General features: G+C 35.4%; 1 protein-coding gene across 6 annotated transcripts in view; it reads left to right on the top strand.

The window, feature by feature from the left end:
* ANKRD12 (ankyrin repeat domain 12) overlaps window positions 1-21390 on the top strand; it is an 82321-nt gene extending 60931 nt beyond the window's left edge. For 5 of the 6 annotated variants that reach the window (XM_036418592.2, XM_036418589.2, XM_045574717.1 and 2 more), the window contains 5 exons: window positions 2997-7687; window positions 11906-12004; window positions 16441-16584; window positions 18711-18806; window positions 19577-21390. In XM_036418592.2, the coding sequence (XP_036274485.1) occupies window positions 2997-7687; window positions 11906-12004; window positions 16441-16584; window positions 18711-18806; window positions 19577-19762 (5216 nt within the window). In that variant the 3' untranslated portion in view covers window positions 19763-21390. The remainder of the gene's footprint in view (window positions 1-2996; window positions 7688-11905; window positions 12005-16440; window positions 16585-18710; window positions 18807-19576) is intronic. The other variant, XM_036418590.2, reaches the window with a different exon arrangement.
* Window positions 21391-25821: the final 4431 nt, after the last annotated feature.

The raw sequence follows: 25821 nt of genomic DNA, 5'->3' as shown, positions 1-25821 counted from the left end.
GAAAGACTGATGTTTTCCACTACCCTCAGTCTAAAGGACCACCGACTTTCATTGTAACCGTATAATAAGTGACATGCCTGGAGTTAGCTTGAATATTTATGTCTTTAATCTTTTGGTACAAACTTAAGCAAATATGAAAAATTCTGGAATTCAGCTTTGGCTTTTTTAAATTAATGTGTGCTTTATTGAATATGTCAATATTTGATGTTAAACATTTTATTTAAATATTTTAATTTAATGATAACTTTTTATCTTTTTTTCTAGGCAGTGAGTTAATATTTATCACATTTATGGTATTTGTCAGGATATGCTAGGCACATTACATTAGTAAGTTCATTTAATCCTCACAATAGCCCTATAAGTTAATTCCTCCTAACAGGTTACTGACCTATTAAGTGACAGAGCAAAGATTTGAACCTAGAGTTAATGGCAGAACCTGTATACATTCAGAGTCAGATGACCCTAATGTCAGCATGTAACTGCAGTGTGAATTTAGTGTTATGTTTATTTGACTTAATGATACCTGTTTTGATGTATGCTGAGACTAGAGTCTTCATTATATTTGAGTGTAGCAACTTCTCTTGGGCAAAAAGGTTCTGAAAATGAAAGAAACTAGCTGGTGGAGGCTTTTTTGTTTTTGTTTTTGCTATGGAGCCTACCATTAACTGATTTAAAATCTTTCATTAAATGATACATGCTCACATATAATTTATTCCTGAAAATATTTTGTGTCTTACCTGATTTTGTTCAGAAAAATTATATTTAAAACTGTAGTATATGTATTTAAGGGTTTTTGTTTTATTCTGTACAGATGTTTTTACTTTTATTATAGAAACCTTCTAATATATGCAAAAGTAGAAATAGTAGTATTACAAGCCCATATATATATATTACTCAGTTTTAATAATTATCACTGTATGTTCAATCTTGTTTTGCCCCTCATGAGTCTATATATTTTTCTATATTATTAAATATCTATGATATCAAATAATTTGAGGCAAGCTGAATGTCCCATCAGTAGAAAAATCAGTTTAAATGATTACATATTAATTCAAGGTAATACACAGCCTTTAAAAATAGTAATGAAGAAATGTAACTTTAAAAGAAAATTTCTATGATCTGTTAAATGAAAAGAAAAATATATGAAATGGTATACATGCTGTGATTTGAGATACTTGTTTATAACCTAAATTCTACCTGAAAATTTTATATATCCTTTATACCTTAGTTTCAATGCTGTGTTTTTTAGAAAAGCCTGATTTCCTTCTCCAGTTCTCCCAAGCAGACTTTCCCAAATACACCCTTTGGACCTAGTATCTACTGTGATTTTAGCAATTGGCAGATTATATAACTGTTAAGGGGCAGGACTGGGTTTTGTATGGGTCTTTTTTCATATTTTCACCCCTATCTCCTAGCACTGTGTGCCTGGCAGAGCATAATTAATATTTAGACTTATGCTCAGTGTAGAACTGATATTTTATGGGATATAAAAAGGAAAAAATTATTCTCAATTTCCAGTAAAACTATTCAGTTGATGAGAAACAGAATATAAATAGAATAGTTATATATAAACATAAGAATTAAATCCTTGAAGACTGCAAGTAGGGAAGTCCTTAGGAACAAATTATAAATAAGATGTTAACAGAAAAAAATAACACCTGCTGTATAAGTACATTTTTTTTAATTCATTTAATCAAGAACCAAAATAAATACTCCGAAAATAGTTGTTCCTTTTTGCAACATAAAGTTTTAGAGTTTGGTATTATGTATTACAATATTGGTAATTGGGAATGAAAATTTTTTTTACATATGTACAAGCAATTATAAACCCAAAAATGTTCTTTTTTTTATGTGTCAGTATAACTATATCACTCATTGTCATTTTATAATATTATTATCTTACAACATTACCACATCTCCAAAAACAAGGTTGTAATTTCTCTAGAGATCCTCTATAGTAGTGCCCAGTAATTTTATAAACACTCTGAAATACTTCTGGAATTTGAATTTTCATGTGAAGTGAATATTTGAGAGCTAGATCACTTTAGAGGAACCTTACTATATTAAAATAAATTTATAACATATTTGAGATGATTTTTTGTATCTCCTTTCCTTGATCAGAGGCCTCAGTTGTTATTTTTTTTTAGTTAGAAGCCTGGGTTTTGTTTTCAGAGGCCCATGTATGCAAAATACATTTCAACTAAGAAAAGGTGCCCTCCCCAGCTGATGTGATTCAGTGGTTAGAGTGTCAGCCCACACAAGGAAGGGTCGAGGGTTTGATTCCCAGTCAAGGTCATGTACCTGGGTTGTAGGTTCAATTAAGAAATAGAGTAGTCTTCTTCAGGTATACCCATTTGTTATTATATTCTTGATTATATAATTAGGGGATATAGTTCTTTTGATTTTTCTAATTTTTTTTAAACTAGGTAGTCATTCCTTATATAGTCAAAACTATTCACTTTTACTTAAGTTAACTGTCCTCTGTGGGAATCACTTGATATACCTTATGGTTTTATTAATAAAAATTCTGAAACATAAAACAATCTGTGATATTTATATAATTAAACCCTTTAAATCAGTGGTTCTTAATCTTTTTTTTGTTTGTTTTCCATCAAAGAATATTAAGTTAAATATCCTTTTCAGAAAAACAATAAATATATGTAAAATTTTTATATAACATTAGTAATCAATATTTTTCTTGAAATCCAGTCCCTTGCTTTATATTATATATTTCTGATATATGTGTTGTAAATTCAGTACATCATGTACTTTTAGATGTATCAAGGAATCCTCTTCTAAAGTAGATTCTCTATAAAGCTTTTCCATGACACTGTAGCAGAGTTCTTACATGTTTTTATTGCATTATTCACATATAATTCTGAAATATTTTTTTAATTGTTTGAAATATTTATTGTATATGCTATGTTTTTTCTGTCTTATTTTTCTTTCATTTGTCTTTCAACCAACAATAGATTTTTTTTTTCTTCTTATTCTAGATTCTGAAGAGGTTCAGTCTGTAAATCCTTCCAGTGTTGATGAAAATATTGACTCTGAGACAGAGAAAGACTCTATCACCTGTGAAAGTAAACAAATAATTCCCAAAGCACCTCTTTCAACTGCCCTTGATGAGTATGAGTTCAAAGATGATGATGATGAAGAAATAAATAAAATGATTGATGATAGGCATATTCTTAGGAAAGAGCTCAGAAAAGAGAATGAATCTGAAGTAGAAAAAAATAGTTTATTTGCAAAACAGGATAAAGCTTTCTACCCTAAATCATTTAAAAGTAAAAAACAAAAGCCATCTAGGGTTTTGTATTCAAGTTCTGAAAGTTCAGATGAAGAAATTCTTCAGAACAAAAAGGTTTCTGCTTCATGCTCTATACCTGAAACATCAAATTCCGACACACAAACCAAAAAGGAATATGGAGTTTCAAATGAGCACAAACAGAAAGGTAAAGTTAAAAGAAAATTAAAGAACCAGAACAAAAATAAAGAGAACCAAGAGCTGAAGCAAGAAAAAGAGGGGAAAGAAAATACTAGAGTAACAAACCTGACAATTACTACAGTAGATTGTTCAGAAAAGACAAGAGAGGAGGGGAATTTTAGGAAATCTTTTAGCCCTAAAGATGATACTTCGTTACATTTATTTCATATTTCCAGTGGTAAATCTCCCAAACATTCTTGTGGACTAAGTGAAAAACAATCAACACCACTAAAACAAGAACACACCAAAACATGTTTATCACCAGGAAGTTCTGAAATGTCATTACAGCCTGATCTTGTTCGATATGATAATACAGAACCAGAATTCTTGCCAGAAAGTTCAAGTGTAAAATCTTGTAAGCATAAGGAAAAAAACAAACATCAGAAAGATTTCCACTTAGAATTTGGTGAAAAGTCAAATGCTAAAATAAAGGATGAAGACCATAGTTCAACATTTGAAAACTCAGATTGTACATTGAAAAAAATGGATAAAGAAGGTAAAACATTAAAAAAGCATAAATTGAAACATAAAGAGAGGGAAAAAGAAAAGCATAAAAAGGAAATTGAAAGTGAAAAGGAAAAATACAAAAATAGGGATGGGGTTAAAGAGCAACAGCGGAGTGTTGAATTTGATAGAGAATTTTGGAAAGAGAATTTTTTTAAAAGTGATGAAACTGAAGATATATTTTTTAGTATGGAACATGACTCCCTAACAGAAAAAAAATCAAAGTTGGAAAAAAACATGAAAGATGATAAATCAACCAAGGAAAAACATGTCTCAAAAGAGAGGAACTTTAAAGAAGAACGAGAAAAGATTAAAAAGGAAAGTGAGAAATCATTTAGGGAGGAAAAAATAAAAGATTTAAAAGAAGAAAGAGAGAATATACCTATCAGTAAAGAGACAGAAGTTAGTTCTTTAGGTATAAGTGCCAGTGAGGAATCTATAGGGTTACATTCAATGGAAAGGGAAATAGAAATTGAAAAACAAGAAAAGCACATAAAAGACAGTAAGGAAAAATCTGATAAACGATTTCAAAGTAAAGAAAAGGACATTGAGAAAGCTGAAAGAAGAAATTCTGAAAAAGAGAAGAAAATAAAACACGAGCATAAGTCAGAGAAAGACAAATTAGATCTTAGTGAATGTGTTGACAGAATAAAAGAAAAAGACAAATTATATTCACATCATACAGAGAAATGTCATAGAGAAGGTGAGAAGATAAAAAATATTACTATTAAAAAACCTGATGACAGAGAGAAAAGTAGAGAAAAGACAGACAGAAGACATGACAAAGACAAACCTGAAAAAGAGAGGCATCTAGCAGAAAGCAAAGAAAAGCACATGATGGAGAAAAAAATCAAACAGTCAGATAATAGTGACTACACTAAATCAGAAAAAAGCAAAAATAAAGACAAGGAGATAGATAAAAAGGAAAAATCTAGAGATAAAGAAAGTGTAAATACAAGTAACTCCAAACACTTTCAGGAAGAGAAGAGGTCAAATATAGCAGACAGCAGTAAAGCACAACAGGAAAAAACTTTATCCCTTAAAGAAAAAACAAAAGATGAATCTTTGAAAACTGATGGAAAAGAAAAAGATAAAAAAGATAAAGACATAGACAGATACAAAGAACGAGACAAACATAAGGATAAAATTCAACTGAATAGTTTATTCAGACTAAAATCTGAAGTCGATAAGCCCAAACCTAAGTTATCACCAGCTTCAAAAGATACTCGACCTAAGGAAAAGAGGTTGGTGAATGATGATTTAATGCAGACAAGTTTTGAACGAATGCTAAGCCTTAAAGACCTAGAAATAGAGCAGTGGCACAAAAAACATAAGGAAAAAATAAAGCAAAAAGAAAAGGAACGGTTGAGAAATCGTAACTGTTTAGAACTTAAAGTAAAAGATAAAGAAAAAACAAAGCATACACTAGCTGAGTCCAAAAATAAAGCACTTAGTAGGTCAAAGAGTTCAGAGTTGACTGATCCTTATACCAAGGAGAAACAATCTAAAGATGCTGTAAGTAACAGATCACAATCTGTTGACACCAAAAATATAATGAATTTAGGGAAGTCATCTTTTGTCTCAGATAATAGCTTAAACAGATCTCCTAGATCAGAGAATGAAAAGCCAGGTCTCAGCTCCAGATCTGTATCCATGATTTCTGTTGCTAGTTCAGAAGATTCCTGTCATACTACAGTAACCACCCCAAGACCTCCAGTTGAGTATGACTCTGACTTTTTGTTAGAGGGTTCAGATTCCCAAATGTCCTTTTCCCAGTCACCTTTTCTGCCAATTGCCAAATCTCCTGCATTTCATGAAAAGGACTTCGATAGTATAACTGAACTGCCAGAGCGGATTAAACCACCATATACAAGCAGACTTCCAACATCCCATGTCCGATCATCTTCTGTAGAAGATGTTAAACTTATAAATGAGGGGAGAGCAGCTGTAGAAGTTCGAAGATGTAGCATGCCATCTGTCATTTGTGAACATACAAAACAATTCCAAACAACATCAGAAGAAAGCAATCAAGTTGGCTTAGCTGTGCCAAGAGATATTTGCCCTTCTCCCAAATCTGTGGTATCCTCTAATGTGCCTGAAAGAGAACTTTCAAATGTATCGAACATACATTCCAGTTTTGCCACCTCTCCAACTAGATCTATAAACAGCAAATACATTTCAGCTGATATAAACATCATCAAGAGTTCTGCGTCAGTGGGCACTTTAATGGACAGTCCTGTTCATTTAGAGCCATCTAATCAGGTTGGTGTGATCCAAAATAAATCATGGGAGATACATGTAGATAGATTGGAATCATTAAGCACCAGTGATGTCATTGGCCCAAATTCTAGTACATCTGATCAAGATCCTTCTGTCCAGGTTTTTTGTAATTCCGGAAACAAAATATTAAGAGAACAGAATACTGACTTTTTATGCCTGCACCAGACTGAACTGCCAGCAAACTCTTGTGCTCAGGATGCACCATCCTTTCTACCTTCACAGCAACCAGGCTCTTTCCAAAGCCAATCGCTTTCAGATACTGATAAACATATGTCTTCATCATATGTTGCCAATCAAGATACAGATATTTTACAACATAAAAATGCAGTTCAGGTTATCAGTACTGTTTTAGATACTGATAATGAGTCTACAAAAGATACGGAAAAGACTTTTCCCCTAACAGATGTCCAAAGGACAGATACCTTTGTTCCATTGTACTCTGAAAACTCTGTTCAAGAAGCATCACCAAATTTTGAGAAGGCTAATACTTTGCCTCTTTTACCATTAGAGAAGGATTTTAATGGAAGTGATTCCTCTTCCCAGCAAAATATACATTATGCATTTAGCAAACATATATATAAGTCTTCCAATAGCCATGAAGTTGAAAATAACACTTCTGATATTCAGGTTATTTCACACGAAAAAGAAAGCAATCTGGAAAGTTTAGTTTTAACTCATTTGAATGATAAGTGTGATTCTGATTTATATGAAATGAATGCAGGAATGCCAAAAGGAAACCTAAATGAACAGGATAATCCAAAGCTTTCTCTTGAAAGTGAAAAGTGTTTGCTTTCCATTGAAGAGGAAGAATCACAACAAAGCACTTTATCATGTCTGGAAAGCCATTCACAACAACCAACTCAACCAGAAATGCATAAATATGGGCAATTAATTAAAGCAGAATTAGAAGAAAATGTGGAAGATGATAAAACTGAAAACCAAATTTCTCAGAGGATGACTAGAAACAGAGCAAATGCAGTGGCAAATCAAAGCAAACAGATTATTGCTAGTTGTACATTATTACCAGAAAAAGACAGTGAGTCTTCATCTCCTAGAGGAAGAATAAGATTAACTGAAGAAGATGATCCTCAAATTCACCACCCACGGAAAAGGAAAGTGTCACGTGTACCTCAGCCTGTGCAAGTGAGTCCCTCTTTACTACAAGCAAAAGAGAAAACTCAGCAGTCTCTGGCAGCCATTGTAGATTCTCTGAAACTAGATGAGATTCAGCCATACAGTTCAGAGAGAGCAAATCCATATTTTGAGTATTTGCACATAAGAAAAAAAATTGAAGAAAAGCGCAAATTGTTATGTAGTGTTATTCCTCAAGCACCTCAGTATTATGATGAATACGTGACATTTAATGGATCATATCTCTTGGATGGAAATCCCTTAAGCAAGATTTGCATTCCCACAGTAAGTAAGATTACTTGATATACATCCGAAATGCTGTTCAATAGAAATAATCAAGTCACGTGGAGTTTTAAATTTTCTGGTAGCCTCATTTTAAAAAATAAAAAGAAATTGGTAAATTAATTTTAATATTTTAACCAGATATATCCATATTTCAAAATATAATCAATATAGAAAAGTTATCTTTGAGACCATCTATATTCTTTTTTTGTTATAATAAGTATTTGAAATCTGGTGTGCTGGTGTGTGTCTACAGTACTTCTCAATTTAAACTAGTTACATTTTAGTAAGTGGTCAGTAGCCATATGTGGTTAGTGGCTGCCTTATTGAACAACACTGAGCTATACAGTATTTTGTTTTTCATTACCTGCTTTCCCTTCTGTCCCAAAGAAGGTATGTTTTTATTTCTTTTAAGGGTAATTCCTTTATATGTGTTTTTGATCCCACTCAGTCCAGTCTTCTCTGGAACCATCCTCTATTACAATACTTCTCACTAGTATATTTTTAAATTTTCCTTCTACATTGGCCTATATCCCCCATTTCAAACATATTTGGATCTCCTTCATTCCATGGAGAAAAAGTTACCCTTTGACTATGCCATTTTGTCAAGCTCACCTCTCTTTCCTTCATTGCTGCACTCTTGGAGAGTAGTCTGTGCCTCAAGTGTCCTCTGTATCACGTCCTATTCATCCCTGACTATTACACATTGGCAGAGGTCACCAGTGAGTGTGTAACTGCCAGATTCATTGGCCTCTTTTTCTTTCTACTTGACTTCAGTTATTGACATTGTGACCATCTTAGTCTAAATCAAATTTTCCCTCTCCCCACTCCCACCTTGGTCTCTGGTGGCGCTCTTTTGTAATTCCCTTGCCTCATTGATGAATCCTTTCTCTCTTTTAATGACTCACCTACCCACCCTTTAAACATCAGAGTTCTCTAGGAATCAATTATTTTTGCCCGTGTGATCTTAACTACTGCTATGGTTTCAGTAATTTTTCAAGTGCCATTTAGTCCCAAAAAATTCTTATCTAGTTATATATCTTTTTTGTTGACCACCAGAATCAAATATAGGTGCCTCCAGGCATCTATACCTAAATGACTTTCCAATACCTGTCATGGGAAGCTAACTTGCATATAAGAAGCTAACTATAGAATTGAGTGCAAGAGATTTATTAGGAAGGGCTATCATATCAGGAACAATACCTATAAATGTGTGAGGGAAGCAGAATTGGTCAGAGCACGAAGTTGAACTGAAATGCAGTTGCAACAATGACCTCAGCTGAACCCATAAGAGCTCTACAGGGGTGGCCTTTCTGATAAGTAGCCTGCACTCGGAGAAGAAACATAACCTTGGCCAAGCCAACTCACTTCTCTGAAAGGTACAAGTAATTCTTATAGAGGTACTCCAATGAGAGCTGTCAGCCAACACTCCTAGATGCTGGGGGATGAGTGTCTCATTGCTGAAGCAGGCGGAAGGGGAGGACTTAACCATGCACCATGGCATTCACTCTGTCCTCAGACTTCACACAGACCATGAGGGATGATTTCTCTTTCCCTGAAAAACACATCTTCATCCATTAGTGATGATACCAAAGTAGAAATCTACCAGTCACCAATCCTAACCATTCTACCTTAGAACTTTCTCCAGAATCTGTACCTTCTTCTACCACTGCCTTGGCTTAGGGCCCTCATCATTATCTGTCATTTAGAACATTACAAGGATTTTTTCACTTTTTTTTTTTTTTTTTGAGAGAGAAACATTGATGTGAGAAAGAAACATCCATCGATTGGTTGCTTCCTTCATTCTCCCTGTCCAGGGATTGAATCCACAACCTGGTATATGCCCTGACGGGGAATCAAACCCACTACCTTCTGATGTAGGGGACAGCTCTCCAACTAACTGAGCCACAATAGCCAGAACTTTTTACTACTTTTTTCTCTTCATGTCTTTCTGCTGGAACATTTTCTTTTGTTAAATTTATATTTCCTTAAAAACAATAGAGAGCTATTTCCTTATTTCAAAATCTCAGCTGTAATTAGCTGGCTTCCCATCTTCTACAGCTTAAAATCCATATCTAAGTATAGCATAACCATCATTTCATATTCTGACCCCAATCTACCCATCTGGCTTTATTTTCTTACTGCTACTTCCAAACTCACCCACTACATCAGAGAACATCAGCCAAACTGAAATCTTCTATGGAAATCTCTTATTCATACTTTTGGTAGTTCTCCCTGCCTGAAATGTTGTTCTCTTCAGGAACCCTTTTTTAATCCTCTTCCTTTGCCTTTTTCTAAGCTGTGATGTCACCCCTGTACAAAATTTAGTCAAGGAAGAATTGCTTGTGTCTTCCTTATTCCCCTATAATATTGTCGTTAACTGTTTAAGGTGTCTGTCTCTGACAGTGGTAATCTAATTAAGGGCTAGAACACTATCTCTTGTAGAATAGTTCCAAGTTTATCTTTAGCCATGAATACACTACTGATTTCTATAACCATGTTTCTAGCTGCTTCTAGACAGCTGAATGCCCCACATTATCCTTAAAATCAGTATGTCTAGCTCTGGCCAGTGTTTCTCAGTGGTTAGAGCATCAGCTCACACATCAAAGGGTCATGGGTACGATTCCCAGTCAATGGTACATACTTGAGTTGCATATTGGATCCCTAGCCCTGATCAAGGGGTATGCAAAAGGCAACCAATCGGTGTTTCTCTTACATTGATGTTTCTCTCATTTTCTCTCCCCACACTCCTTTCTTCCTCTCTCTCTAAAACAAAAATGTCAATGGAAAAAATATCCTTGAAATGATTAACAAAAAAATAAATCTTGCCGAGACCAGTTTGGCTCAATGGATAGAGCGTCGGCTTGGGGACTGAAGGGTCCCGGGTTCGATTCCGGTCAAGGGCATGTGCCTTGGTTGCGGGCATATCCCCGGTGGGGAGGTGTGCAGGAGGCAGCTGATCGATGACTCTCATCGATGTTTCTAACTCTCTATCTCTCTCCCCTCCTCTCTGTACAAAACCAAAAAAATAAATTAAAAAATAAATATAAATAAATAAATAAATAAATAAATAAATAAATAAATAAATAAATAAATCTTATCTAATACTAAACTTGTTTTATCTCAAAAGTGCTCAGTGGAACATATTTTAAGAAAAGCTGGTTTAACTAGACCACAACCTTTATTACTTTGCCACTGCTGATCTCTCTGTCCTCATATCCCATCATTCTTTACCTCCTGTTATGTTCCAAGGATTCAAGCCTGCTTATAATTGCCTCCAAACTCTATACTGTTTGTTTCATGCATTTGATTATACCATTCTCTTTTCTGGGAATTACCTTCTTCTCTTCTTTCTCTTTCCTTTTTCCCACAACTCATTTCTCTTAACTCTTCCTTTAGGTTAAGGCTCTGAAAGAAACTTTCTCTGACACTCCAGCCTCAAAGGAATACATACTCTTCCTCTGTGTTGCTTGAAAGAGGCCTGCATGATTATAAAACTACAACAATAGCACCAAACTCACCATTTAACTCTTTTTGTTGTAAATTTAAAGTTTACAGGACACAGAAATCAAGCAAATGTATCATTGCAATTAGAGGCCAGCTCATTGAAAAATGATTAGCCCCTAAAAGTTATGTTTTGTATTTTCCACATTGATTTGACTAATTAAATGCTTATGATATTTAACATGTTTTTCAGTCATTCATAATTCCTGTAAACTGTTTACTGATTATAGAGTCTTGATTAGATCCAGGTTTGATTCTTTGGCAAGAGCTTTTCATATATGGTATTGTATAATTCCTGTTGTGCATCATGAAACACACTGTATCTATTTCTCTTACCTTCAGAAAAATCAAGAGTTAACTAAGTTCTATACTGTGCCAGATATACTGAGCTATCTTACTTTGTTCTAATAATGCTGAAAAGAATTATAAACTGGGATGAGAGAGGGGGAAATATAGATACTCTAAGGCAGCAGTCGCCGACCGGAGGTCCGAAAGATTGGCGACCACTGCTCTAAGGTACTTAGTGGAACAATATTTAGGGTTTCAAACAGTTGAAATTAAAAAATAATTGTATAATTGTTACTATATTATTTAATTCAGAGAACATCTGAATTTATATCTTCATTTTAAGTTATCTACTAAAAGGTTTTAATTTTATAAGTGTAGCCCATTATAAATAAAACCTAATATTTTTAACTATTAAATTTTTAAAATTAGATTACGCCACCCCCTTCACTATCAGATCCTCTCAAAGAGCTGTTTCGGCAACAGGAAGTGGTAAGGATGAAACTACGTTTGCAACACAGCATTGAAAGGGTAAGAGTTGTTTACATTTACATTTATGCTAAAAAATAACAATATATTACAGTGACCTACAGTTTTTCATTAGTGAATTTTTCTTATTTAGATCCATTTTGAGAGATGATTTATTACCTTGTGCGTATCTTAGATGGAGAATTTGTAAGCCTGTTTTAGGGTAGCTGCTCCCATGTTAAAATTTATGTTCAGTATATTTTCAATTTATAAAAGCCTCTAATGATTTTCTCTTTTAAAAAAAAATACTTTTACTGATTTTGGAGAGAAAGAGAGAGATAGAAACATCAATGATGAGAATCATTGATTGACTGCCTCCTGCAAGCCCCACACCAGGGATTGAGCCCACAACCCAGGCATGTGCCCAGATTGGGAATTGAACCATGACCTCCTGTTTCATAGGGTGATGCTCAATCACTGAACCACACCAGCCAGGCTAATTTTCTTATTGAATTTGCAGAACTATAACAGTGAATTCTAGTTGGACATTTGGACTTCCACATTTTAGAATTGTTGCTTGTTACCAATTATGTTAGTGTAAAATACTTACAGAGGCTGTGCTTACTGATCCTTACTTTAGTATTTCAGTTTCTAGTGGTTAGTCTTGGCATGAAATGACAGGAGGGGAAATCTATCTAATTATTTATAAAAATCATAAAAGGCCCTGGTCAGTGTAGTTCAATTGGTTGGAGCATCATCCCATGTACCGGAAGGTCACAGGTTCAATTTCCCGTCGGGGAGAGTGCTGGGCTGGGGTTGCAGAGGTGCAGTCAGTTGTTGTGTCTGTTTCACATCGCTGTTTCTCTCTTTCACTCTCTCACAGCCTTCCTTTCTAAAATCAAAAAACACCTTCTTAATCTTTTGGGATGGTCAGGGAATTCTGCAAATGTGATGTAACATAGTTATTTACAAACGAAACCTTGTCTACAATTTATTTGATTCAGACATTATTAATTTCTTATGACAGAGATTAATCTTTTTTGTGCCCTATAACAATCGGATAAATATTGTATAAGACCTTTTCTCAGAATAATGTTTTGGTGGGATTATTTTTTTCAGAATAATGTTTTTAAATTGATAGTGTTACAGTGAGAACAAATAAAAGAAGAAAGCACTGCCGAGACCGGTTTGGCTCAATGGATAGAGCGTCGGCTTGGGGACTGAAAGGTCCCGGGTTCGATTCCGGTCAAGGGCATGTACCTTGGTTGCGGGCATACCCCCAGTGGGGGGTGTGCAAGAGGCAGCTGGTCGATGACTCTCTCATCGATGTTTCTAGCTCTCTATCTCTCTCCCTTCCTCTCTGTACAAAATCAATAAAATATATTTAAAAAAAAAAAAAAGAAGAAAGCACTGATACAGAACTTATAATTCATGACCCATATCATAGAGCAATAAGTTAGATCATATAACAAATATATCAATAGTTGTTTTAACTATCAATCACCTACAGAAGCCATACTTTCTACAGACAGTTAAGAATTGTCATTTGAACTGTGAAACTTGCAGAACCTTAATATTGGGTCGGCAACTAAGTAATTGCGGATTGATTTTTTTTAAAGAAAAAGACAATTTTTTTATGGAACTAAATAACTTTATTCTGTAATGTATTGCCCATTTTGATCAATGACCTTTTGCCATCTTTCAGGCAGCATCATAATCCCACGTTCAAAAAACTTCTGGTTTTTATTAGCAAAAAACTGAATCAGGTACGATTTGACATCATCATCATTATTGAAATTTTTACCATTCAAGGAGTTTTGTAAAGATCGAAACAAAAAGTAATCAGATGGTGCAAGGTCAGGACTATATGGTGGATGTGGCAAAACATCCCAACCAAGCTCCATTAATTTTTGCCGAGTGACCAAAGATGTGTGTGGCCTTGCATTGTCATGATGGAATACAACACCTTTTCGATTTGTCAATTCGGGCCACTTTTCTTTAACTGCATTGTTTAATTTCGTTAGTTGTTCAATGTAGACATCAGAATTGATCGTCTGGTTGGGTGGTAAGAGTTCAAAGTAGACAATTCCTTTGTAATCCCACCAAACTGATAACAAAACCTTCTTTTGATGAATATCAGCTTTTGATGGGGTTTGAGTTGGTTCACCTGGCCTGCTCCACGATCTTTTCCGCTTGATATTGTTGTAAACAACCCATTTTTCATCGCCAGTTATCAGTCGTTTTAAAAATGGATCATTTTCATTATGTTTCTTTAGCAAATCGCAGCTGCTAATGCGTTGCCTTAACTGTGATTCTTTCAGTTCATGAGGAACCCATGTATCGAGTTTTTGAACATAGCCAAGTTGTTTTAAGTGATTTTCAATGCATGTATGTGATACATGAAGCTTCTCTGCAATCTCACGTGTTGTACTGTGACAGTCCGAATTGATTATTGCTTTGATTAGGGCGTCATCAACTTCAACTGGACGACCAGAGCGTTTTTCATCTTTGAGTGAAAAATCACCAGAACGAAATTTGGCAAACCAATTTTGACACTGCCGTTCTTTTAAGGCTTCGTCACCATAAACAGCACATAACTTTTTATGAGCTTGGGATGCATTTTTCCCTTTGCGGAAATAAAAAAGCAAAATATGACAAAAATGTTCCTTTTGATTTTCCATTTTTCAACGAACGCCAAACAAAAACTACAAAACAGATCAAAAAACTTTTTTTACTGATTAACAGCTGAATAGCCAACTATCAAATAACAAAATGTGTTTTACATTTGTACTACGTCTGCAAACCTAAAAATTCAACTGAAGCCATATATGTGTGAAACCCGCAATTACTTAGCTGCCGACCCAATAGATAGCAAAAATGACTCATCCTCCTCCATATTGACCATCACACAATTTAGTATTGCATAATACTACAAAGCAATTTAAATGTCTGACCAATATGAAGACAAACAGCTTTATCATTTGTTGACTGAATAAACTACCAGCAACAGAATTGCTTGATAGTGGGCCAGCTGTGTTGCACAATTTACACTGAAAGCTGCTGTCATGTGTCATGAAGTAGGAGGTATAATAACTATAAGAATTGCAAAGAAGTGAGTATAAAAATATGAGGGCAGTATCTGCAACAACTATAATATGGCTTGAAAATATTTGTGATTTCCCGAAACCGGTTTGGCTCAGTGGATAGAGCATCGGCCTGCAGACTGAAAGGTCCCGGGTTCAATTCCAGTCAAGGGCATGTACCTTGGTTGCGGGCACGTCCTCAACAGGGGGTGTGCAAAAGGCAGCTGGTCGATGATTCTCTCTCATCGATATTTCTAACTCTCTATCCCTCTCTTCTTCCTCTCCGTAAAAAAATCAATAAAAGATATTTTTTAAAAAAGAAAATATTTGTGATTTTTATTTTGGGTTTTGTTTTTGTTTTTAGTTAATCCTCACCCAGGATATTTTTTCCTTGGATTTTTTTAGAAAGTGGAGGGGAGAGGGAGAGAGAGAAACATCAATTGGTTGTCTCTGTCATACATCCTAACCAGGGACCAAACCTGCAACCCAGGTATGTGCCCTTGACTGGGAATTGGACCCACAGCCCTTTGGTATGCAGGCCAATGTTCTAACCACCGCATAGGGCTAGAATGGCTGTAATCTAAAAAGACAGGCAGTGAGCATTGGCGAGGATGTGAAAAAATTGGAACCTTTATAAATTGCTGGTGGGAATATAACATGGTACGACTGCTATTTAAGACAGTGTGATAGTTCCTCAACAAGTTAAACATAGAATTACCATGTGACCTAGCAGTTCTCTTATTTACCCAAGAGAAATAAAAACACACATTGAAACAAAAACTTAAATATGAAATATTCATAGTAGCATTATTCATGGATAGCCCAATATTGGAAACTACCCAGAAAATTGACAACTGATAAATGAATGAATAAAATGTGGTATATTCATACAATGGAATATTATTCAGCCATAAAAAGGAACAATGTATTAATACATAGTACAACATAGATGAACCTTGAAATCATGTGACATGAAAGAAGCCAGTTACAAAAGATTACATATTATTCCATTTATATAAAGTGTTCATGATAGGTAAAATTTATAAAAACAAAAAATAGAGTTAGTTTCCAGGAAAGAGGATAAATGGGGAATAGTTTTGTTGATGGGTATGGGGCTTCTTTTTGAAGTGATGAAAATAGTCTGGAATAAGTGGTGATGATTAAACATCTTGTGACTATACTAAAAGTCACGATTGTACCCTGTACAAGATCATTTTTAAAAAGAAAATGCCAGTTTTAAAAAGAAAGTCTACTTATACTTTTCAAACACTAGTTCTCAAATTCTCAAGCTTACTATGAAGAAAAAATGGCTCTGAGATTAAAGTTGTTTAGCATATTTTATTTAAAAAGTTTTATATTTTATTTAAAAACAAGTAGTTAAAGAATTATATATTTTTTAATTCTTTGTTCAACTAGGAAAAACTCATTGTATCCAATGAACAGGAAGTTCTACGAGTTCATTACAGAGCTGCAAGAACACTAGCAAATCAAACACTGCCATTTAGTGCATGCACTGTTTTACTGGACGCAGAAGTCTACAGTGTGCCACTGGATGCTCAGGTACAGTGCTTGCTGATACAGTTAGAATGTTCTTAATACAACTTGGGTTTTTTTTTGTAATTCCCATTGAAGAAACTTGAATTCAACAATTAGTAAAACTCAAATGAGAAAAACAAGTCTTCTAGACCAAAGTATTCCCAAGTCACCTGATCCTCCATTTTCTAAAGTCCTCTAGTACAGCAGTCACCAACCTTTCAGACCTCACAGACCACCGGTTGGCGACCACTGCTCCAAAGGTTTCCTTAAACAGCAGTCACCAACCTTTCGGACCTCGTCCATGGACTACCAGTTGGCAACCACTGCTTAATATAATACCATGTCTAATAATGTTTATAGCATAAAAGTTTATCCTATATAATAAAAGGCTAATATAGAAATTGTCCCCTTGGGAGTTTGATGAAGAGACCAGGAATTTGATTGCTTGCTATGATGTGCCCTGGTCACCAGGGGGTGGCTCGGAACATGGTGGGCAACCAGGGGTGGCAGTGGAGCACTGAGGGAGAAAGGGAAAGAGGAGGCGGGGAACCTGATCGGCTCTGATTGCCAGGCAGGCCTAGGGACCCTACCCGTGTATGAATTTCGTGCACTGGGCCTCTAGTATTGTAATACTAGAGGCCCAGTGCACAAAATTAGTGCTCTCAATGTGGCGGGCGAGGTGGGGGTCCCTCAGCCTAGCCTGCACCCTATTGTAGTCCGGGAACCCTCAGGGAATGTCCCCAGGGGGAGCAGGCGCGATTCAGGACCGCTGGTTCCTAACCACTCACCTGCCTGCCTGCCTGATCATTCTGCAGGCCAGCCTGCTCACCCCCAACTGCCCCCCCAAGCCTTCTTGCCCCCAACTGCCCCCCTTGCTGGCTTGATCGCCCCCAACTGCCCCCACTTGCTGGCCTGCTCACCCCAAATGCCCTCCCACTGGCCTGATTGCCCCCAACTGCCCTCCCCCCTGGCCTGATCACCCTCGCCCTCGGCCCCACCACCATGGCTTTGTCCAGAAGGATGTCCGGAAGGTCTCCCGGTCTAATTAGCATATTACCCTTTTATTGGCATAGATATTGGGACGGACAAAAGAGGATTTACAGTTGTTCATATGGCAAAATGTAATAAAATAATTAACTTTTATATCATAAAAGTAGATAATTGCAAAACAAATATGTGTTTAGGATAGTGTCCCTATAGGTAATTTATAATTTGGTTCTAAAGTGGATACTTATACATTCAGTCTGGCCTTCAAGCAGCTGGAAAGCTACTGTAAGCTGGAAAATAGTACAGGCAGACCGAACCTCTTAAGTTGTGATGGTGCTACAATAGGGCCATGTTTTGTTTTGATCTTGGTTATTTTTTTAATTAATATTCAGTAAGTCTTCACTTAACATAGTCAACAGGTTCTGCAACTTTAAGCAAAACAACATATAATGAAACTAGTATTACCATAGGCTCATTGATACAAACAAGGGTTAAGTTTATATAGTACCTCATTAGCGTTATAATGAAACACAGCACAGAACAAAGTATTATTCAAGGGCCTACTGCAATTGAAAAACTGTAGTTGTATCTTGAACAAAGTTTACTGCTGCATATAAATTACCTGAATTAGACATATCAGTTGTCAGAATTTTTTTATTTCATAAACCAGAATGAAATTCATTGGTCGTAAGAGAATATAATGATTAAAATAAAAAGTGTAAACGTGGACAATAAAATATCATAAAAAAAAGACTAGGAAATGCTGTTGTAAGTTGGGCAAGCTAGAAATACAAGGGATATAAAGTATATTATAGAGAAAGTTACTGTCTTCTCTCTGGTTGTATTTTATTTTTAATTTTTCTCATGTGCTAAAAAGATTAAACAAGATAAGTAGATTTCAAACTTTCTTAAGCCACCAACTATTTTATTCAAATGAGAACATTCAGAGGTAACAGAAACTGTTATTAAAATGAATAATTGGATCAGTCTTAGGAAAGAACATTTTTATAATATTCAGATAATATTTTATCCTTTTTCAAAATATATTTCCATCATTCCTTAAAAAATGGAATATAACATGAAAAGATATAATGACATAGAGATTTTAAAGTGGATTTTATTGTATTTTATTATATTCAACTATATTTAACGTTCTCTTTCAGTCTGATGACAGTAAAACTTCTGTGAGGGATCGCTTTAATGCAAGACAGTTCATGTCTTGGTTACAAGATGTGGATGATAAATTTGACAAATTAAAGGTATGTATATTGAGAAGTTCAGTTTAAATGGATGCTTTCCCCTTCTCTTTTTTTTTTCATTTTAAATTTTTAAAAAATTGATTTTTAGAAAGGGGGGTTAGAGAGAGAGAGAAACATCAATTTGTTGTTCCACTTATTTATGCATTTATTGGTTGATTCTTGTATGTGCCCTGAGCAGGGATCAAACCCACAACCTTGATGTTTTGGGTTGACATGCTAACCAACTGAGGTACCTGGCCAGGGCTGCTTCCCCTTTCAAAACAAATACTGCAGCTATATTTAGAGAGAAATTATTAGGGAAAGAAATACTGATCACAGATCCTCACACTAGGTCACACTTGGAAAATAAAAGCCATATTACTCTTCAGGATCAATGTAGAAAAATGAATTTCTAATAAGGATCTTTATGTTTATTGTCCAATATACAAGTCTAGTTATAGTTCTAACATATGAAAGAATGGGAAATAATAATAAGAAATATATTTTGCAACTCTATAAAGAAAAGTATTTGGTTTTAGATCTTCAGTACAAATCATTTCTCCTTAGATTTTCTTGATTCTTTTGTTAATTCGAAATCTCATTTGAAACAATAGTTTTAAACATTAAAATGTGTGTGAAGTTGAGGACCCAGAAATAGTAGGCATATGGATACAGACAAGGTTTAACACCTACCCTGTATAACTCAAAAACTTTTTATACCTCTGCTATATCCCTAACGTAAACAAAGCATATTTAATAGAATAATTCATTAACTTTTTTCTTTTTAATAGACCTGTCTTTTAATGAGGCAGCAACATGAAGCTGCAGCTTTAAACGCCGTTCAGAGATTAGAATGGCAGCTCAAACTCCAGGAACTTGATCCTGCCACATATAAATCTATCAGCATTTATGAAATCCAGGAGTTTTATGTTCCCCTTGTTGAGGTTAATGATGATTTTGAATTGACTCCTATATAGCAGCCGTTACTTCCTCGTGTGTCATCTTAAAATGATGGAGACTCCAGTGTTGTACTGTGGAAAATTGCTTTTTGACAAAAATACTGATATTCTGCCTTTACAATTGTTGGTAAAGTTGAACTATAATTGATTATGTAGCAAACACTGTCATTTTATAAAAAATGAAAAGAAATATTTTGGATCTTGAATCCAAACAATTTCTAATTGAAAACTATATCGGTCAAAGGTCATGATTACATTTGGCAGGATGTGGTAGATATTTAAAAAGTTGAGAATCTGCTAATGGCGCTGGAAGTTGTTAGCACTCTAAGTAATAAGATAACCACTAGTATGCAAATCTTTTTTAAGTTTTATTAAAATATATCAGTAAACTAAAAGGTTCAATTCCTACCAAATAGTTTCTAATGTGGAAGCAAAACTTGGCACAAATTTTCTTCAGTTTATTATATTTGTAAATTGTACAGTTTTCTTTTCAAAAGTTTGATATTGTCTTTCTTTTTAATAACTTATTTTATACATAATGTGCAGATGTAAATCTTGTAATTAATGCTCAAAATGTAAACAAAGGGATTGGTAGTCAAAACATGTACAAAGAAATAATTATAAACCTGTTTTGTCTGATGTTTTATTGGACCAAAGTTGTAGTTTGTATGGAGTGTAGCAGTAGGGTGGTCAGGTAGCAAAACTTTTAAATAAGGCATGCATGTGTTTGAGTTAGCTTGTTTTTATCACCATAACTGTAAAGTTGTGACTTAGTCGTATTGCATGCTTCTTCCTATAATTTAACTCCATAAGTGATGACTAAAGTAGTGTAAGGTGTTTCATACTAATCTCCTGGCATAGTACCTATGGCTTACTATGTTGGATATATTATTTAGAATAGTCATACAAAGGAACAGCTCTTCTTTCACCTCATAGTAGAGCCTATTCTCTCCTCCCACCCCCAAACTCCTTTGAATGAAAATTCTGAAATTGTAAATATCTATTTTAATACTCAAGTATGATGAATCTGTGAATATATGTAAAATATGTTTAATAAATTTTATTGGTCATGTTAAATCATTGTAAAACTTTTTTACATTGCTAAAGCATAATGTTTTAAGCTTAATAACCTTTGCACTTTTAAAATAAAAACAGTACTCCAATGAAAAAAGAGATATTTGATAGTCAAAATAAGTAAAAGCAACAGGCATATTCCAATTGATCTCTACAATGTTTATGAAAAATTCATTAATCTGCTGTATTTTTTTCCTTGTATCAAGATATAAAGTCTAATTTTCAGAATTTTATAATTAATATTTGGTATGCTGTTTTTAATAAAATAATTAGCAATATAATTAGAACAAGTCCAGTTCCTCCTATTCCATGATACAGATTAAATATTCAGGAATATTTCTGATCTGAAACCTGCTGCTAAACTTATTAAACATTTTTGAAGGGAAAGTTAGGTTATATGTAAAATTGATTATAAGTGTATGAGATTAAAATTTATAGAACTTTCCACAATACTTTGTTGAATTATAAAATAATACTGGATGTGTTTTATTCTGATAGAACAAAGTAAAAAGAATATATGAGAAATAAAGTGTTTAAAATTCAGCTTAAAAGTTGGAAATTCCAGATGATGGGAGAGAAAAGAATAATGGAAGTTGTTGAGTGCAAAGGTACATATTAAGCTTAGGGATTTTTTAATTTTTACACCAATTTATATTTAAATTCATATTGTATTTGGCATGCGCAATAAAGAAGCACGTGTAAAAAATACACAGTGCAAGGACTTTAATATAGAGGTTGGATGTAGTAGTGTTTAGAAACTTAGATGAGAGATTTTGGCCTTTTTTTGGATAAATTGGGCCAAGAAAGGCAGGGTAGATTTTGAAGCACTGGTTTTGTTGAAGTTGAGTTTATTAAGGCTGGGAACATTAAAATCTAATTTATAAAAGCAATACTTTTTAATATGAAAAAATTAATGCAAATTTTGTGTATACTTTTGCCTAAACAAAAAACAGATTTTTGAGCAATGGAGTCATAGAACATATGAGAGGGATAAGCTTGTAAGCATTTTGTGCTGATGGTCCAACCTGAGAAGGGGTGTGGGAGAACATGTTGGCCAAACAGAACAAGCTGCAGAAGAAAAAAAGCAAGCGCGCAGGAATCTGGCATGTCTTAGTCATCCCAGCTTTTTAGCATTAACCACAGTTCTCACCCTCTACAATGGTACCTCAAGTTGCTGGAGCATCTCTGCCATGATTCTGCTTGTGCAGATTTCCTTTGTAAAATGACTCAAAGCTAATCCGGATAGCTTAAAAGAAAAGTGAATGCCTTTCCTGGAAATTTATACTTAAGTAAGTAGCTAAGGGCTTTTGATATTACAAATATTCTAAAGCTCTGAAATGCTAGAAAAAAAAATTGGAATGGAGTATATGCCTAAAGATTTAGGATCTGAAAGAGGAACAAAGGATTGTTCATTTAATCAGTGATTTTTTTTAACTACTCAAATATCATGAACAAGATACTAAACTGCACCTGAGGATTTGTATTTCTTTAAATCTTGTTCTACATCCTATCTGTTTAATAAATGACTAGTTGATATTTGTGCATGTTATTTAATAAAGAGTTATATTTTTATAGAAAAAAAAGTGAAATGTGTGCTTTTTTTTTTTTAATTTTCCACTCCTATATGACTGTACGCCAAACACTGATATTTACTTGATCAGCTAGCAAAATGGCAGAAATAATCACTTTGGGGAAACAAACAGCATCTGAAGAATTGGTCTTTCAAGTCTAGTTAGTAATGAGGTTTCAAAAATGAATAGATCAACCGAAGGACTTGTATACATGCATATAAATACAACCAATGGACATAAAACTCTGGGGAGGGGGGGGGGTGTGTGGGAAGGAGGGGGGGGAATCAATAAAATATGTAAAAATAAATAAATAAAAAGGGGGAAAAATGAATTTTAAATGTTACACATGTGCAAACTTCATAACTGCAAAAATCTTATGCAAAGACCCCATGAAGCTCATTTTAGTGGACTTAATAATTATACACTTATTCTAGAAATTGGGTACTGTACTAAATATTTTCCTTAGTTATCCAACATGTGAACAGTATTTTTTATTCTCTGGTATCCTGGCATAAAACCCCAAAACTTGATATAGAGAACTTACCCATTTGAAACTCATGATACAGTTTTATCTTCTTGTATTTTAAACAAAGCATTTTCATATTTTAAAAAAATTCTTTCAAGCCGAAACCGGTTTGGCTCAGTGGTAGAGCGTCTGTCTGCGGACTGAAAAGTCCCGGGTTCGATTCCGGTCAAGGGCATGTACCTCGGTTGCGGGCACATCCCCGGTAGGGGGTGTACAAGAGGCAGCTGGTTGATGTTTCTCTCTCATTGACGTTTCTAGCTCTCTATCTCCCTTCCTCTCTGTAAAAAAACAAAACAAAAACAAAAACAAAAAAAATTCTTTCAAACATTCATGGCAAAAAGGTGGTTACAAGACATATTCATCTTTGGAAAAGTTTGTGTGAAGTTTAATTTGTTAAAATACCTTGTAATTCATTTCTTAGTGGCTTCTTGGGACCATAGTTTCCTTTGTACCTAAAATGGTGATACAAAACCTCCACAGAAGTAGTTATCCAAAAAAACAAAAATCTCAGAAAGTAAACATAGAAAAACTACAAACTAACATTCCTCTCGAACATATTCACATTCAGTTAGGCAACAATTTCTTAATTAGAATAGAAAAAGTATAACCCATAAAAGAAAAAATTTGATAAATAGGACATTAAAGTTTACAACTTTTTTCCTTCAAAAAACACTTAAAATGAAAATGTAAGCCACACTTACACTTTCAAAAAATTGATTAAAAACATATATGTCCCTAACTGGTTTGGGTCAGTGGATAGAGTATCTTCCTGGGGACTGAAGGGTCCCAGGTTCTATTCCAGTCAAGGGCACCTGCTCTGATTTCAGCCTTGGTCCTCAGTAGGGGGGCGTGCAGGAGGCAGCCAATCAGTAATTCTGATCATTGTTGTTTCTATCACTCCCTGAAATCAATAAAAAATATTTTTAAATATGATAAAATATTTTTAATTGATTTATTACAGAGAGGAAGGAAGAGGAATAGAGCGTTAGAAACATCGATGAGAGAGAAACATTTATCAGCTGCCTCCTGCACAGCCCCCACTGGGGATGTGCCCGTAACCAAGGTACATGCCCTTGACTGGAATCAAGCCTGGGACCCTTCAGTCCACAGGTTGACACTATCCACTGAGCCAAACTGGTTAGGCCCTGATAAATATTCTGGAAATGTAAAAATTTTCAACTCAAGAAAACAAAATTTTAATATTTTACTAAAGATATGTGAATGGCAAGGGAACAAAACACATAGCAAGATGCTCAGCATCATTAGTCATTAGGGAAATCAAATTAAAACCACAATGCTATCCCAGTATATACCAACTAGAATGGCTAAAATTAATACTTAAAATACCAGGAATTGGAGAAACTGTTGAGCAACTAGAACTCTTCAATTGTTGGCAAAAATGCAAAATGTGAACCACCATTTTGGATATCCATTTAGTAGTTTACAATGTAAAAAATACACTTCCTATAAAAAAAAATACTATCAATCTCACTCCTAACCATTTACCCAAAAGAATGGATAACTTCATATTAACAAGAATCTTTTGTTAAATTTACAATTACCAAGTACTTCTTTTAAACTTTATTGTTGATACTATTACAGATGTCCCCATTTTCTCCCTATTTCCCCACTTCAACACAGCCCCTGCCTCACCTTCCCTCTGGCCATCACCACTGCTCTCTGTGTCTGGGTGTCATGCATATATGTTCTTTGGCTAATCCCTTCACCTTACTTCATCCAGTAACTCCTCTCCCATCCCTCTGACAGCTGCCAGTCTGTTCCATGTATCCATGCCTTTTTTTCTATTTTGTTCGCTGATTAATTTTGTTAACAGGATTCCATATATAAGGCATTTAAGACTGTTTCTAGTTTAAGACTTTAGCACTAGGTCAGTATTTCCAAGGAGAAATACCTTGTGGATCATAGCTCAAAGGGCTCCAACTTAATATTTCTGGAATCTTTTTTAAAAATATATTTTTTAATTGGTTTTAGAGTGGAAGGGAGAGAGAGAAACATCAATGATGAGAATCATTGATAGGCTTGCCTCCTGTACCCCCTCTACTGGGGATCGAGCCTGCAACTGGGCATGTGCCCTGACTGGGAATTGAACTATGACCTTCTGGTTCATAGGTCCACCCTCAACCCCTGAGCCACACCTGCAAAATCCCAGGGCTGTGGGAAGGAACTGAGTGTAAATTCTCCATTGCTTTTACCTACACGCTAGCTGTTGTTGAAATGAATTCGCTTTCTTGAAATAGGGGCTGAAATGAGTGCTGGCGTCCTGCTTAGGAGGTCTGCCCTCTCCTACTGAGGCTTGGAGTGGTGCGCTGTAGCCGTTTGTCCAGCTGTCTGTCCATCTCCGCAGGCCAGCAAGCTTTTTCTTGGCCCAGCTCCTAAGGCTTGTCCTCTCACTTCTAATTACAATGCTAAACACAGCGCCAGGCACTCACTCACAGGGCACAGCAGACTTTAGTGAACTGCTGAAAAGAAGGCTCTTTCTACTCTGGGGGATCCTTATTCAGTCGGTCTCATGCAGATCCCAGAAACCTGTATTTTAAGAAATCTGACCCCTGATGTGAAATAACAAGGTCAGCTCCACTCCATCACCCAGAGCCTCCGTCTTGCAGCCCTCTAAGAGGACCTAGAACAGCTGCCTCGCAGCGTTGCTGTGAGGATTCAGTGAGCTCAGCTCCATGGCTAGCACATGGTGAGTGCAGAGAACGGGCCTGAAGCCTGATGTGGAGCAGGGAAGAGGGCTGAGAGCGCGCGCGCGTGGGCGCCAGGGTGGGTGTGTCCCTGGGGGCGGGGCCAAGACCCGGGGCGGGGCCAAGACCCGGGGGCGGGGCATGCGCTGTTCTGGCGGAGCCGGCGGTGGTGCTGAGCCGAGAGAGGGCGCGGCGGGGAGA

This window comes from Pipistrellus kuhlii, unplaced genomic scaffold, assembly GCF_014108245.1.
Source record: "Pipistrellus kuhlii isolate mPipKuh1 unplaced genomic scaffold, mPipKuh1.p scaffold_m20_p_6, whole genome shotgun sequence".
NCBI classification, from domain to species: Eukaryota; Metazoa; Chordata; class Mammalia; order Chiroptera; family Vespertilionidae; genus Pipistrellus; species Pipistrellus kuhlii.
The sequence above is the reverse complement of the archived record's forward strand: the minus strand, read 5'-3'. Positions and strand labels throughout refer to the sequence as shown.